The sequence below is a fragment of the Callionymus lyra genome, chromosome 8, assembly GCF_982586985.1.
Source record: "Callionymus lyra chromosome 8, fCalLyr1.hap1.1, whole genome shotgun sequence".
NCBI classification, from domain to species: domain Eukaryota; kingdom Metazoa; phylum Chordata; class Actinopteri; order Syngnathiformes; family Callionymidae; genus Callionymus; species Callionymus lyra.
The window spans coordinates 16,128,537-16,143,289 of record NC_141825.1 but is presented as its reverse complement, the minus strand read 5'-3'; the positions used below and the strand labels follow the sequence as shown (position 1 = coordinate 16,143,289).

At 39.9% G+C, this 14,753-nt stretch overlaps 1 protein-coding gene across 7 annotated transcripts in view; it reads right to left on the bottom strand.

The window, feature by feature from the left end:
- The window catches only part of mef2aa (myocyte enhancer factor 2aa), a 75,049-nt gene that overhangs the window by 44,445 nt on the left and 15,851 nt on the right, over positions 1-14,753 (bottom strand). For all 7 annotated transcript variants that reach the window (XM_087797961.1, XM_087797960.1, XM_087797962.1 and 4 more), the window contains exon 2: positions 5,594-5,801. In XM_087797961.1, the coding sequence (XP_087654087.1) occupies positions 5,594-5,647 (54 nt within the window). In that variant the 5' untranslated portion in view covers positions 5,648-5,801. The remainder of the gene's footprint in view (positions 1-5,593; positions 5,802-14,753) is intronic.

Genomic DNA, 14,753 nt, shown 5'->3' with positions numbered 1-14,753 from the left:
CTCGTGGTGGTGGGGTGGAGATGACCTTCAAATCTACAGTAAAGAGACAGAAGTCTGTATCTTCGCTCGGGTTTTTCTCGCGAAAAAGAGATGCGATACCTTCTTGGGGTATCACATCCATTCCTGTTCCGGAGCTAAACTTGAGGATGGAAAACTGCGAACAGGAGGATCTGGCGTCTCTCTCTGGAGAGCTGCCGTGGCCCCCACAGGCTTGTGAAGTGCAAAATTCAAAATGAGCCACAGCAAGGGCAGGCAGGCCTCCGCCCGCCAGCCAAATCATCAAACTTTTAATGACTTGGGCAATTACCCCCAGTGAGCCGCTTAATGGCATCCAGAGGACGGCGCTCGGCAACACTAAGCTACACAACCCTCTTTCTAGGCGTATAAGCTCTTATGCAAATGGTGAAGGGTCAAATATTCATCTGTCCTCAGCCAATCAGAGGTCAGACTTCTACCACCCCCCCCACAAGTCCGGTTCAAGGAGCAGAGTGACAACTTTGGCATTTATCTGACAACGTCAAATTTTTGGACTTGGATTTAATGTTTACACCAACAAATCATAATTGAAGTCTTTGCTCCTTCACTATGGCAACATTCGGAATAAATGGTGGCATGAGCATAATTCAGAACTATATATTTAAGGTAAACACAGTCATTTTTGACTCGTCAAATATTTTTAGGCAATTTAACATCCACCATTCAAATCTAAATGTCCTCGTGTCCATGTAATATTGTTTGTCTTTTTCTGTCGCTTTTTTGCTTAGCAGTGAACCAGCGAGTTGATCTTGGAATTACATTAATTGTTAATGTTTTAATTATTTTAAATCTCATGATCCTCTTCTCTTAGACGAATATGTTCATAATCATAAACATGCAATCTTAATCTCCCACAACCCTTTTATTTATATTTTATTTTTGTTATTTATCTATTTATCCTGTCTGTGGTTTATAGTATAGTGTATTGGTTACATTTCTTTAAATGTATTATATGGGTTGATTTATAATTCATTCACAGTTTTAATTTTTAGTGTCTTTAGATTTGAGTATTTGCCTACTCGTGACATACCATATCTTCTAATAAAAAAATATCTACAACACAAATGGAACATTAAATATGAATTCCTTTTGCTTAACTTGTGCCATTTTTCAATTTTTTATGGTTAAAATATTAAAGAAATGTACTCGGAAAATGTCCCATTGTATATTATTATTGTGTTATCTGACAAAGAACTGCTGCTGTGAGTGATGCATGTGTGCTTATATAGAAAAAATAAACCTGAAGCGGAGCTTTATTGTTGGTAAATGTGACACCAAAAGAGCGTACGAGAGCATACGATTGTTCAAAAGACAACAATAGCGTAAGAGATCTGCAGCAGACTCAGACGCGGAGCTGTTATCCTGCTGTTATCAAGCATTCTTTTCTATCTCACTCATGCCGCTGTGATGAAGAGTCATCATTTATGCAGAGGATGGCTCGCAAACTGGCTTTTTACCATCTTACAGTATGCATGACGGGAACTTTGCAGCCTTCAAGTATTTCTGCGTCCACCTCTGCAGAGACACGCAGCACTTCTTCTTCTCCGCACGCACAACTCTGCGCTTATATAATGAAAAGGTGTTTGGATCATGAGCGTTTAACTGCCTACTTATGACCTTCACCAAAACAGCAGAGACGTCCAACCAGACAGTAAAGAACAGCAGCGTTCTTACGTGACTTGATGACATTTTTTTTTCTTAATAGACGAGTGTATTCATCTCGTGATGAAGATTCAAATCGTCTCCTGGCGACGGGAGAGTATATACTAATGGCTATTCCTTCTTGGTTAACAGGGAGCTCGGGGGAATCGGCAGAGTGAGCCTCGTGCCCCTCGGGGGATAAAAGACAAAAAAACACTAAACGCATACATCACTTTATACCAAAGTTCTACTTTCGCACAGAGGCCTATTGTCATGCCAATGCTGAGTCAGCGCATACCCGCTGATGAACTTTCACTAATTACACTCCCAGATACATTCAAATGGAAATGTAATGCCAACGCAAAACTCCGCAGGACGAATCAGGAGAGGAGGGGAGATCGCTTCTCAACGCTCTGCAACAGTCTCATGTAATCCCAGAATAATTCCAGAGTACAGGCTCCCCGACAACACCCCAAACTAGGTGTTACACTGATAATTGGTCCGACCGGCGGATTTTTCTGATACTTGTTGAAGAGCTCGAGCAACAATAACGGAGTTGAATTCATCAACTCCATCGACACGCCTGACCTCAAAACTCAAGAGGAAATTTTCCAAAATCATGAAAGAGTAGTTCATATCTATACACACGGTTCAGGACCAGAGGAGAGAAATCCTTTCAGGCTGTTGCTCCTAAGCTTTGGAACGATCTTCCTCTCTCTCTGTGTTTGATGATCTACTAACTCCTTTAAGAAACATCTTAAGACGTTTCTATTTGTTCAGTCTTTTTCCTTGATTTTCTGGAACTCCTGTTGAGTTATCAGTTTTATCTTGATCTTTTAAGTATATACTTTATTGAATATTGTTTTGATTTTTTAAGCGCTTTGTGACCCTGGTCTGGAAAAGCGCTATACAAATAAAAATTACTTACTTACTTACTTACTTCTAAATAGACAAGTGTGGCCCTTTGATGGCATCTATGAAAGTCTATTAAATGCTTATTATGTGGGGATTTCATGCCCTTGAAATAATTTGAAAAGCTTTCTTATTAGATGTATATTGCTAACGCTTTTAATTTAAATGTAAGTACACTTTATCTTTTGTATTTCTTTTTTTTTTTTCTATTATTATGTATTTTTATTACCATTGAATTAAATAAAGATATTTTTTCCTTCATCCCTTTTTTTCCTTTCGCCTGGTACTTGGTACAGAAGTCACAGAATATAATGGATCGAAAGGAAATTACATTTTCCCCGTGTGGGTCCCAAACACAAAACCTGCAATATTTCCCGCCCTACTTCAATTATTTGTGGCAACAAAGAACAAGTGAAATTGTGCCATGATATGAAAAAATTAAGCAAAAGTGGATGATTAAATCAGATATTAAATTGGCGGTATTAACTAAATATAAAGGTTTGAATTGTGAATATACTGTATTGACTAAGAATCACAAGCACTTAAATATGATATATTAAGATTCTACCTTTTTATTCATTCATTATAATGATTAGAGAAGTTCTAATTAAAATAAGTTATAAAATGTTTTTTAAATACTGTTTGAGAAGAAGTTGAAAACCCAGTGAAGCTCATCGGTTGTGTCGCCTCCTTTTTCCTATCTCGATCCATAATCTACTGCTGGACCGAGGTCGGGTTGTGGAGGACTGAGACCATGACGTTAATCCCCCCCAGAGACCTCATCCAGCTCCTCCTACGTCAAGCAAGAAATTATCTCCAACATCTCCTGGGTCCGACCCAAGGTCTCCTCCCAGTTGGACATGCCCAGAACACTTCCCAAGGGAGGCGTCCTAAAGGGGGGCCTGAGCCCCCTTAACTGGTTTCTCTTGTAACGTGGAGGAGCATCGGTTCTACTTTGAGTCTCTACCTAATGACCGGATCTCAGCGAACATGCAGTGTAAACTCCTTCTGACGGCTTGTTTGCATGATCCACCTAAACTCCATGACCACAGATGAGAGAAGGAATAAAAGAAAAACACATTTTCTACTTTGTACGGTATGTTCCCTCCATGCTTGTGTGGGTTTCCTCCAGGCACTCGGGTTTCTGCTCACAGGTCAAAACCATACAACGTGAATCGGAGACGATAGATTGTCTGTAGGCGTGAGCATGACTACTTGTTTCTCTATATGGGCCCTGCAATAGACTGGCCAACCGATGTCCCCTGGCTCTTGTCCTGAATAGCTGGGATAGGCTGACGTCATTAGGGGAAAAGAATGCCTTGTTAAGGGTTCTTTAGGAAGGAAAGTCTTATAGTATGACTGTTGAAGATACAACCTTATGTAGGTGAAGATGAACGGATGATGGATCACTTTCTTTTTCTTTCAGGAAAAGTTAGTTGAAATAAAACATAAAACATATCCTGAAACTTTTTTGCGATTACTGGTAATGTAGTCACCCTCACGTCGACTAAGGGTTGGGATTATTATAAAGTCAATTTGAATTAAGCAAATGACACCCAATGGTCTTCGAATTCATCTTCTCAAAAAATAAATTAAAAACATCCAAATGTCTCTGGGATTTTCGTCTGTAACCTCCATCTTAAATAAACGTAAATAAAGTCTGATTCGCACAAGATAAGTATTACCTGTGGACCAAAGGCGATTTGTGATCATTGCGGAGAATGTCGGCGATTTAATCCCTTGCGAATGCACCATGTCTGTGATTTGTGATTGCTAAATTCTGCTGCAAATCACCTACTGTATTTCTCCTAACATCTTGCTACGTATGTGCTACCTTTCTCTTTCTATTTCTATAGTATTTGCGCAACATTTTAGATCTGTATCTCTAGTTAATGTCAGTAAAACAGAGTATTATTCCCGTGTGAAGGTACTTAAAATAACAAAGAGGTCGGGGGTTACAAATCACCAAAGGTCCACAGGTAAAACTAATCCCGTGCAAATAGGGCTTAAGTCTATATTTTAAGCTTGTTTTGGGCAAAGACAACAAGCGATACCAACAGGAAGTACTCTGGGTAAATATCGCAAGTGCTTTGGGTGTAGACAGGTGTGTGCTTCCTGTCTGTGTCGCTTGTTGTTCTTCAAACTTCTGCTACAAACTTTTATTCAGAGGAAGATGAAGACGAAGAGCACTGAGTTCCAGTTGCTACATTAAAAGGAACATGCATTTTTGTCTATAAATCTAAAAAATAAACCGATTACTCTGAAAATAATCCCAACCTTTAGTCGACATGAGGGTAAATAGAAAATGAGTGAAGCTTGAATTTTGGGGTGAACTACTGCTTTAAGATGTTTTTGATTGACACGCCCGGATCATCCATTCGTGAGGAGACCACGTCAAAGTGCATGAATGGAAATAAAGACCTCATCTCGAGATGTCAGCACCTGCCGTGGCTGGCGAGCTGCTGCGAACAATGTTTGGCTGTTTTTTGAGTTTCTATTTAAAAGCTGCAGACTGAGTGGAATCCTGCTCTCTCTGCGGCTAGACCGACGAAATGCAGGCCTGGCGGTGAAGGGTGCTGCGTGTCCCGCTGACCCACCCTGCAAATGAGAGGGTGAAGCTGCCTAATTACTAGCAAACAGCTGCAAACACACATCGCGACAGCGTCGGGGCCGAACGGTACCGCCAAGCCGGGGGGACAAGCCCTGCTCTGTGGGGAGGCCACAAGCGTCTGGCTGCCGCTTCTCGTCGCCCTCCGTTCACGCCCATGCCATGAAGCCCCCCCGCCCCGCCCCGCACCCCCTGCTGCCTCATCAACTTCTGTGAAATTGTAGGGTGTTGAATTGTGTCTGCACTTAAGACATGTCACGGCCTCTGCTGTGTCGCCTCCGGTTTGTGAAGCAGCGTGACATTCGGACAGGTGCAGACGGAAAGACACAACAGTTCCAGTGGAAAACAGATAAGAGGATTTAAGCGGAGAGCGGTTACATTAATGTTGACACTCACCTGCCGGTTCCTCTCATCCATGATCCTGGTGATCTGTATCTTCTTCCGCCCCATCTCTGCGTCGTCTCTTTTCCCCTCCTCGTCTCTCTTGGATACTTGAACGATTTCAGTAAAACAACACTTTTGTTCCGCTGCCTTCTTAGCACATCGTGTGCACAGGTCCTTCTCTCGTACTTTTCTTGACACTCTCTTCGCTCTTTCTTCTGTTCTGCAAGAAGCAAAAGAAAGAGAGGAAAACGATGTCAGATCAGAGTTAAGTGAACGCTCTGTGACGTGTCCCTTTGGAATAAAGACTGTAACCCTCATTGCTTCGCTCTTCAACTATGTCGAAGCATTCACACTAACAGCAAGACTTACTTAAGAAAATGATGTTAAGTCATTTGAAAAAAGAGTCTTATCTAATGTAAAATTGTGTCTTACTTTCATTATGGTAGAACGTTTTTATAGTTATACGAATTTTAAAAATATTGGGTTAGGGTTATTTTTTTTGTAGTTATTTGAATAGGAATATTAAACTCTACTTGTGGAAAAAATATGTTGAATTAAATTATTAAACTAAAAAAAACAATATACAAATGATATAATTCAATTACTAAATTGAAACAAATTCAATCTTACAATATACAACTTATTGAATTATATTATTAAATTGAAACAAAATTAACCTTTTAATATGGAATCTATTGAAAAATTAAATTATCAAATTGAATTTTTCAATATAGAAATAATTTAATAAGCTTAAGGTTAACCTTTAACCTTAATTATTAGATTCAATTAAAACATTTTTTTAATTTTATTCGGAAATTATTGAATTCAATTGTGAAATTTAAACGAATTGCTTTCAATATAAAAAAAAAGATTTTATTTAATTATTAAATAAATAACAATTTCACCTGTAATTACAGACATTATTGAAAGCAATGCAATTATTCAAAGAAAAAATGGTATAAAAATAGTAAATGTAGCATATAGCTATTATTTAGATTTTCTGAAATAGACTTTATTTCATTTAATTATTTTAAAGCTCAAACTCATGTTATTTACAATGCAGCCATACCAATCCAAATAAACGTATATAATTGTCATCATAGAAGAGCAAAAATCGCTTTATTAAAGAGGCTGTTAGGCAGTAAGAGACACAGCTCTGAAATAATAACAACACTTTGTCAATTGTTTGTCCAACCTCCTGTGAACAGGATGATATTTTACTCTATATGAACGGATCAATCTTAGCTCGAGATCGATCCACTCTCGTCCACGGAGAAGAACAATTCCTTGCCCTTCCTGAGCTGACCCTCCCTGATGCCAGCTTTGCTCTTAAGATGATTAACAGAGAACCCGGTCCAGGCTTCACTGGCGCTCAAGTCTCCGGAGCGAGAGGACAAGCATCGTGACGAGACAGGTGGGAAAGAGGTATTCCCACGAGCTCGTAACCTGGACACTTTTTTTCTACTCCCCTCGGAGCATGTCCGATGTATTTTTCTGCTAAAAAAAAAAGAAAGAAATACAGAACGTCCCCAAAGGCCCATCCATCACTAACACCCCGCAAATATAAAGTGTCTAAACAACTGCATTTCCCCCGCGAGTACACACCGAGAAAGGTTAACAGCTCAGTCCATTAGATGGAGTCAGCACTTGTGAAAGATGGAGGCCAGAGGCCAAACAGGCAGTGAAAATGAAAATGACCAGTTCTAGGAGCACATGGTGATTATGGGTTACGGATGGGCTAGCATTACCGCGTCTGGCAGTTTGAATCGGGGCTCCGCTGGAGGCAAACTTGGCTGAGATCACCTCGCTAACTACCCGCTGTCTAAGCTCGCAAAATGACCATTTGAACCCCCATGAGGAACTTTCCTCGACCGCATCGGAGCGGGCGGGAGGCGACATTCTTGCTTTTTATAGAAATAGAGACGTCGTCGGTCACAGACATTCTTCATTCGATTTTGGATTACTTGGAATAAAACTTGACGCCCATTATTTTACATTTTCATTTCCTCTGGTGTGTTTGGTATTTATGCATGGATTATAATGACTGTTGTTGTCAATTTTTTCTTGACTGCCTGATCCAACTTCTGACCTTTTTTTTAAAACTTTGATTCAACAAAAATGTCATTATGACAGAGCATAGCTTCACCCAGGAGCTAATTTGACATTTGTTTAAATGACGAAAAAGCGTAAATTGAATTTCATGTTACTGTGTTGACTTATAACATCCTAGACCAGGACTCTAAGTTGAGCTAATTCAGGTAAAAACTACAGTTGTATACTGTATATGTTTCAGTGTGTGTGGATATATATGTATACTTTTATTTTTGCAGCGGCAAAAATGTTGTTTCCCTTCTTCTTATGGACATTTTCTTCTTTCATATTTTTTTTATTTTCTCTGTGTATCATTCTTGAGCTGTACTGGTTGTTTTATGTAAAAAATCAATAAACAAATATCTTAAAAAAAAAAACTACAGTTGATACTAAGTCTGCTGCCTTTTTTGCAAGGCAGTACCAATCATTGATAGTAACCCAAAAACTATTCTGTCACCAAAGTCAAAAAAATTTAACGCTCTCTTTAATAAAGTCGAGTTTTCTGTGAGTTTCTAGTTCTGGACTAAACAAGCTGTGTCACCACATTTCTTCATTACCTTCTATTATCCAGATGTTGCTTTAAATAAAATTGTATTTTAACAATATTTTTTCCAGAGTTATAGATAGACACAACCAAGAAGAATAATGTCCTTCGCAGAAAAAGGGGCCAAAAGTCAGGAAACATATTAATGACGATCATGTCATCCTTTTAAAATGATGTCGATGACACTCGCCTCCCCACGTATTAACCAGACTCTGTCAGGAGTCGTCACCCGTCACCACGCCGGCGTATCATAAAGAATTGAGACGCTCGCACTCGCATACATTATTTTGTGTCTCCGCGGTGGAACTGTCGCATCTGGACCGTTCCAAGTCTGGAGGCTAACAAGTGTGTGTCCTGACATCTCTGATGCAGATATGACATGACAAGCTGAGGAAGGCTCCCGGATCGCAGGTGTGTTACTGCGTCAGAGTAGCGTCTCCGTCGAGTTAGCAGAACCTTCTAGTTCATGTTAGTGAACTAGTATGAAGCTCTGTGGTTGGAATGAAGCTGGACTCACTGGTGACAGTTGCTGAGAGGAGATCATTGAACAAACTACTGTCCATCATGGATGATGACAGTCATCCTCTCAGCACTGTCATCAGTGAACAGAGAAGCAGAATGAGAAGCACGAATGCTCCTACCCAGGTGCAAAACAAATAGACTCAGGGACTCATTCATTCCTCAGGCTATTAAATTGTACAATTCTGAGTTTGGGGGCAGGAGTGGAGTGAAAGTATCTGGATGTTCTGTTCTAGGTTAGTCTTTGTATGCTTTGTCTTTGTTATTTGTCTTCGATCTATGTCTTATCTTATATATCTTTTTATCTTTAGACTTAGATTGTATCCTCTTGTTCTTTCTTTTTATTTCTCTTTCTTCTTGTTCTTATTTTTATTTTTACTTTTATGAATAATTGCTGTATTGCTGTGTCTAATTGGAAAAAAAACAATTTCTCGAAGGAGACCTCCTGAGAGATTAATAAAGTTCTACCTAGTCTTTTTTTGTTTTTCTTTGATCTATGTTCTTTGTCTTTATCTTTAGACTTAGATTGTGTAATTGTGTTCTGTCTCTTTATTTCTCTTGTTCTTATTTTATTTTGATTGATTTATTTTGATTTTTTATTTTAAAAAATTGCTGTATGTATTGGCTATTGGAAAAAAACAATAAAGTTTTATCTTACCTTACCTTAGTCAGAGCTAGCATTCTACGCCATGTTGTCATTGTCCAACAGCTAAAAGTGACTCCTATTATCCCAATAATAGATTCAGAAAAATGTACTTTTTGAGGTTAAGCTGGAAAATAACATGATAATAATGACGACGTTTAAAATGTTTGAATGGAAGTGAATTCAATGGAAGTGCCCATAAGTGGTCGGAAAACAATAGGTCAACAGAATTAAGTTCAAGATTTTCTATTTACTTTTGCAAAAACCTTTTAAAGTTGATGATAAGGTGGAGAGAGATTGAGAGACTCGTGTTGGGTAAAGACAGGAATATTAAGCACTAAGTTTAAGTTAACAAATGTGTTGAGTGTAATTCTTAAGCTCTGAGCGACAATGGAAACTGATCTTGATCAGTTAAAGCATAACGGTCTGGGTTGGCCTTTTTTGGAAGTAGCGTGTGAACACTGAAGAGAGTACAAGGATTTTTTTGTTCTGTTTCAATCAAAAGTAGTTACGACCAACACCGACAGAGATATGTTAGATATTTACAGTTGAATTCATTATTTGTGTTGTTTCTCATCTTGTTTAGAATATTTTTTCGGATTATTCTCATATATTATTCTCTTATTTCGCCAAATAAAGTTACGGGTCTGTGAGTCAGAGCGGGTCGAAGGAGTCAACATTGGGATTCTGTCCTTCAACAAACACAGGTAACATAACGGCGATATTTTGTCTTTGTGTTACTGAAACATAGTGGTATAAAAGTTCAAGGGTCATTGGAGATGTTACATTATTATACATTAAGATGATAAAATAATCCATACACTGTGTAGTCTAGGCGGTGTTGCCATGGAAACGACTGGACGCAAGGTTCAGTCCACATAATGTTTTTTTCTTTCTTTTTTTTACAACAACAATGTTCCATTGGTTGTCAAGTTACAGCAGGCCGATCTGCCACGTCCTCCCGAGGGCATAGCAGTGACACACACCGGGAGGGTTAACAACAGTCCTTCACGATCAATACAACATGCAACACAAACACTTCTTCTTTTTATACATTATTTTTACAAATTAAATGCTTCAATCTTTTTACATGCTTTTTATCCAAAATAGATTTAGACTGATTTAAAAGGGTAGAGTTTTGCAACCTAGAAGTGACTTTTAAAACATCAGAAAACATTAAATTGTTGAGTAATTCACGCTATACTATTGTGATTGCTGGAAAATCCACCAAAAATTCAGATGGAACAAAGGTAAATGCTATCTTAACTTATCTTGGATCTGCCCTGATAGGTCCCAGACACTGTATGCCAGGAATTTATTTTAAAAATGTTGCTTTAATGATCCATAACCACCGCGCGAAGAAACGACTTGTATCTATATATATATATATTGTAGCTCGACACGATCAACCTGAACAGAACCAAATCCACAGTGGCACATGTTTCATCTGCACCCCGGCGAATAAGATGTAACACGATGATCCTATCTGACTTGTGCTAAAGAACAAACCCACGTTGTGAGGCGAGAACGCCTCCGTTTCTTTGAAGGTGATGGAGAGCAGCCAAAGTTTCGAGCGCAGCCGTGACAGTTGCACTTCCTGCAAGGCTGCGTTGGGCCCGTAGAATCCCACCACAGACGGAATCCGAGGGTAGACAACAAGACTTAAACTTCCTGCTTCTCCACTTCCTGTTATTCAGGACGTGTTCGCTGTGTTGTTGGGAGAACCTCGGGGACACCCAGGCCCCTTATGTTCTTTCCCCTTATTACCATGCTGATTCTGACTGTTAGTCCGAGACTAAACAACAACACGGGCCCATCTCTTGTGGCTTTCCTGGTGTACTTATCATGTTTACAGGAAGCATCATTATACAGGCGGCACATTCTGCTCACAGCCAGCCGCTCCGCAACTAATGAACCGGTACGTGCTACTCAAACAGCTGCTAAGTACGAGCCGACTTTTTCCCACTTTTTGAATAGACATCATTGCTAAATCCGAGTCGTCACGCTAATCTGTGGAGGAAACATAATGAGATTGTAAACAAATATCCATAAGGCGAGATTTCCGAGGCACAAATGAACATTCATTTTAATCACCAACGTCTCTTTTTTTTTTCATTAGCGTGGCACGAATCGTTTCAATGTACGAGGATGGCGACGAAAAAAGTCAAAACAACTTTCTCTTATCAAATTGCACGAGTGGCTTTGTAATCCTAGAAGAAAAGAGGAGTGCGTATGTCATCAACAGAGTGTCGTTTCTGCTACTAATGCAGACAATAGAGGCTTTTTCTTGGCACAAAAAAACCCACTTGACAGCATTTTTCTTCACAAAAAAAAAGGGGGGCCCACGTGTTGTAGATTAAGTAATGACAAAGGAAAATACATACAACCTATTGAAAGAAGTAAGAGTGTTTCTGTTAGAAAGTGACAGGAAAACATCCTTTTATAAGCTGATGTCTATTGTGTTAAAGAACACACAAGTGTCTGGTTGCAGCCGTTGAGACAGACCCTTGTCTGGACCACACCACGGAAGTATAATTCCTTCAGAGAGTCAGCGAGCGAAAATAAATAATCCCTTAAATAGATTTTATTTTTTGGATCTAAAAAGTGCAACCAAAAATAAGAGTAATTGAAATTGAACAGATTTTCACAAAATGACACTCCTTTTTCTAACAAAAAACACATTTTTGTAAGATTTGTGTTGCTCCTGATTAATCTAAATTTTAATAAACTGTGCTGACGTTCAGTGTCTATTACCACTTCTAGGAAAGTACTACAGTTTAACACCCCAGGAAACGTTCAGAATCTCTGTGATCTTAGCAAGTCAAAAGTATTTTGTGACAGATCCCGCCACACTGACTCACTATTCAAACCTAAATCTATATTTATGAAAAATCTTTGTATCCAATTGTATTATAGCCGAACTCCAAAAGACACAATGAATACAGAGATCTATCATTTCCAAATTATCTGTAGTGTTTTAGTTTCTTTAGTCCCCAGCAGATATGACGCACGATACTCCGTCAATACGTTTATTTTGCGAAACAGCTTTTTCAGGATTTATTGTTTCCCATTGCAGGGATTGAAATGAAATTAAAAACCGACACTTCGGATCATCATCACACACTTATCCGACGTGCTTGCTTAATGGGATTCAGAGAGGAAAAAAACAAAATCAATGACATCTGAAAGTGCATTAAACTGAAAGTGTCAACGCCGTGGCTCGACAAGGATTCGCTCGCAGCGCAATCGGAGATGTTAGCATAGCGGCTAAATCCACAGCTTTACTAATTTGTTTCAATGGAGCCTTGACACAAGCGCAGCAGGAAATGAACATCCAACCTCTTTGTTCTCGCTTTCATCAGGAGGTGCTGCACCTGTAAATGGGGCTGTTGGCCTGAGGGGAGTGGAGGCGAGCCAGCCCTCTCTCCAGCGTTCTCCCATCTCCCTATTGTGAGGGTGCGCTTATCTCCCTCTCCAGCAGTGAAAGGCAGGATTGTAGGCCCGGCAGCATCACTAGTGTTAATGTCTCCTGATGCTAATCTGACACATGGCTGATCCCTCAACAACCACTTTCTCCATCCTTTACCCAGCAGTCTTTTCTTTCTTGCCCCGCTTTTCGCTCATGCCGTCATTGTCTTGCCGCCTTTGGACCGGAGTTACACCTCCACTCACCTCAGTTTCTTCCCCAACTAATGAGGGGCGCTGTTACACCCCAACAAAAGAAGAGGCTTTGAAAGATGGAATGAAAGAGTGTAGAGGCTGTGGACATTAGCATCTTTAGTTTCCTCAAGAACTTGGTGAAATAATTTTTAAAACCTGATTTTAGGATTGTGTTTTTTTTTTAATCAATTGCGGTTCCTCTTTCGTTGGATATAGATGCGAATGCTGTACTGTATTCTGAGTTGTTAACAAGCATTTCACAGATTTTCATTGGATTTGAATTATTTTTCACATTAAATTAGCATAGATATACAATCTGAAAATGCTGAAGGTAGAAGGAACTTTCATGTCGGCACCTGAAGAAGAGCCATTTGCAGATTCACCATTCTAGCCAAATGTTTTTTAAAGGAGGGACAAAATACCCACTGTTATTTGAGCCATTTTTACCAGGACGGGCTGCGAGGAAAGCGGCTGATCAAGCAAGTGTGAAGGTATATTGAGATAGAGTCTCCTGGGGGGGGGGGGGGTGTTAAGGTCAAAAGTTAAGACAATGTTTAAAATGGGTTTAAACAGTCCTACATCCTCTAGAGGAGGTTTTCACTTCTGGTGGAGAACAAACTAACCTTATAACTGATTTGACTATCTCGTTCGTTGATCCTATCCAAGCACTGCTGGGGACCATGTTCAATCCACAATTAGAAATAACACCAGGTTCCCTTGAAACAACACCAGGAATCTTCCGCTAGTGAGTAGACAGCAAAAAAAAAAGCCTTTCAAATTCTGCATCATTAAGCAGGAGTAATTGAGGTCCTCTCGCTTCAGTAGCACATGTCCATTTCAAAATGAATGTGCCATGTGATGTTCATTGGTCTAAATATGCTTATAACAGCGTCTAAGGATTGTGGACCATGGTGACAGAAATGTCCCTTAACTGAAAAAAAAAAAAACTTGAAACAGCAGGCCTTCTAGACAGTGTCTGCCTCGATGGCTTGTGGCTCGGTCCAACTCTCCAATGACCCAGCTGTAATCCCTCACTGGATCAATGCAAGTTCAAACAATCCTCCGTGCTGCTAGCACCTTCCTCAGACAAGGGGGATGGTGCTGTAAGACAGGAACCAGGAGACAAAAAGCTACTTATCACCTCCAAAATGACATCAAAAGCAGAGGAAGCCCCACCGGATGCATTTGTTCTCACTAAGAAAATGTTTGACTCGAGGCTGTGTTATTCAGGCAGCTGGAAGGGGGAATGAAGTGGCTCTCGAGGAACACGCCGGACAAGCATCCAATCTATGAAATCTGAAAGATGTTGGAGTGGATAAAGAAACCAATGACAAAGGACATCATACGCTGACAGCGGAAACAGACAGGCATCCTCTATCTCACTTCTGTCAGGGGATGAGAGGACATGCAAGGTGACTTTGACTGAGCGCCCTGGGGTTTCATGAGAATTCTACATTACATTAATTTCATGTCTCTTTTTAACCGACTTAGAACCACAGAGCAGAGGATGGAAATTAAACGAGTATCTTTGGCACTCGAAGGCAGCCGGGTGTCGCAAAGACAACAGTGACATGGGAGTGCAACAACTTTCCAAAAGAAGAGGGCGTCAGTGACAGACAGCGCTATTGTTCCTAGCTTAGGCATGGTGTTTTGGTTGAGCGGTGCAGTTGAGCGCTTGCTTAATGGATATTGTACAGTTAAAACTGTGTTAATAC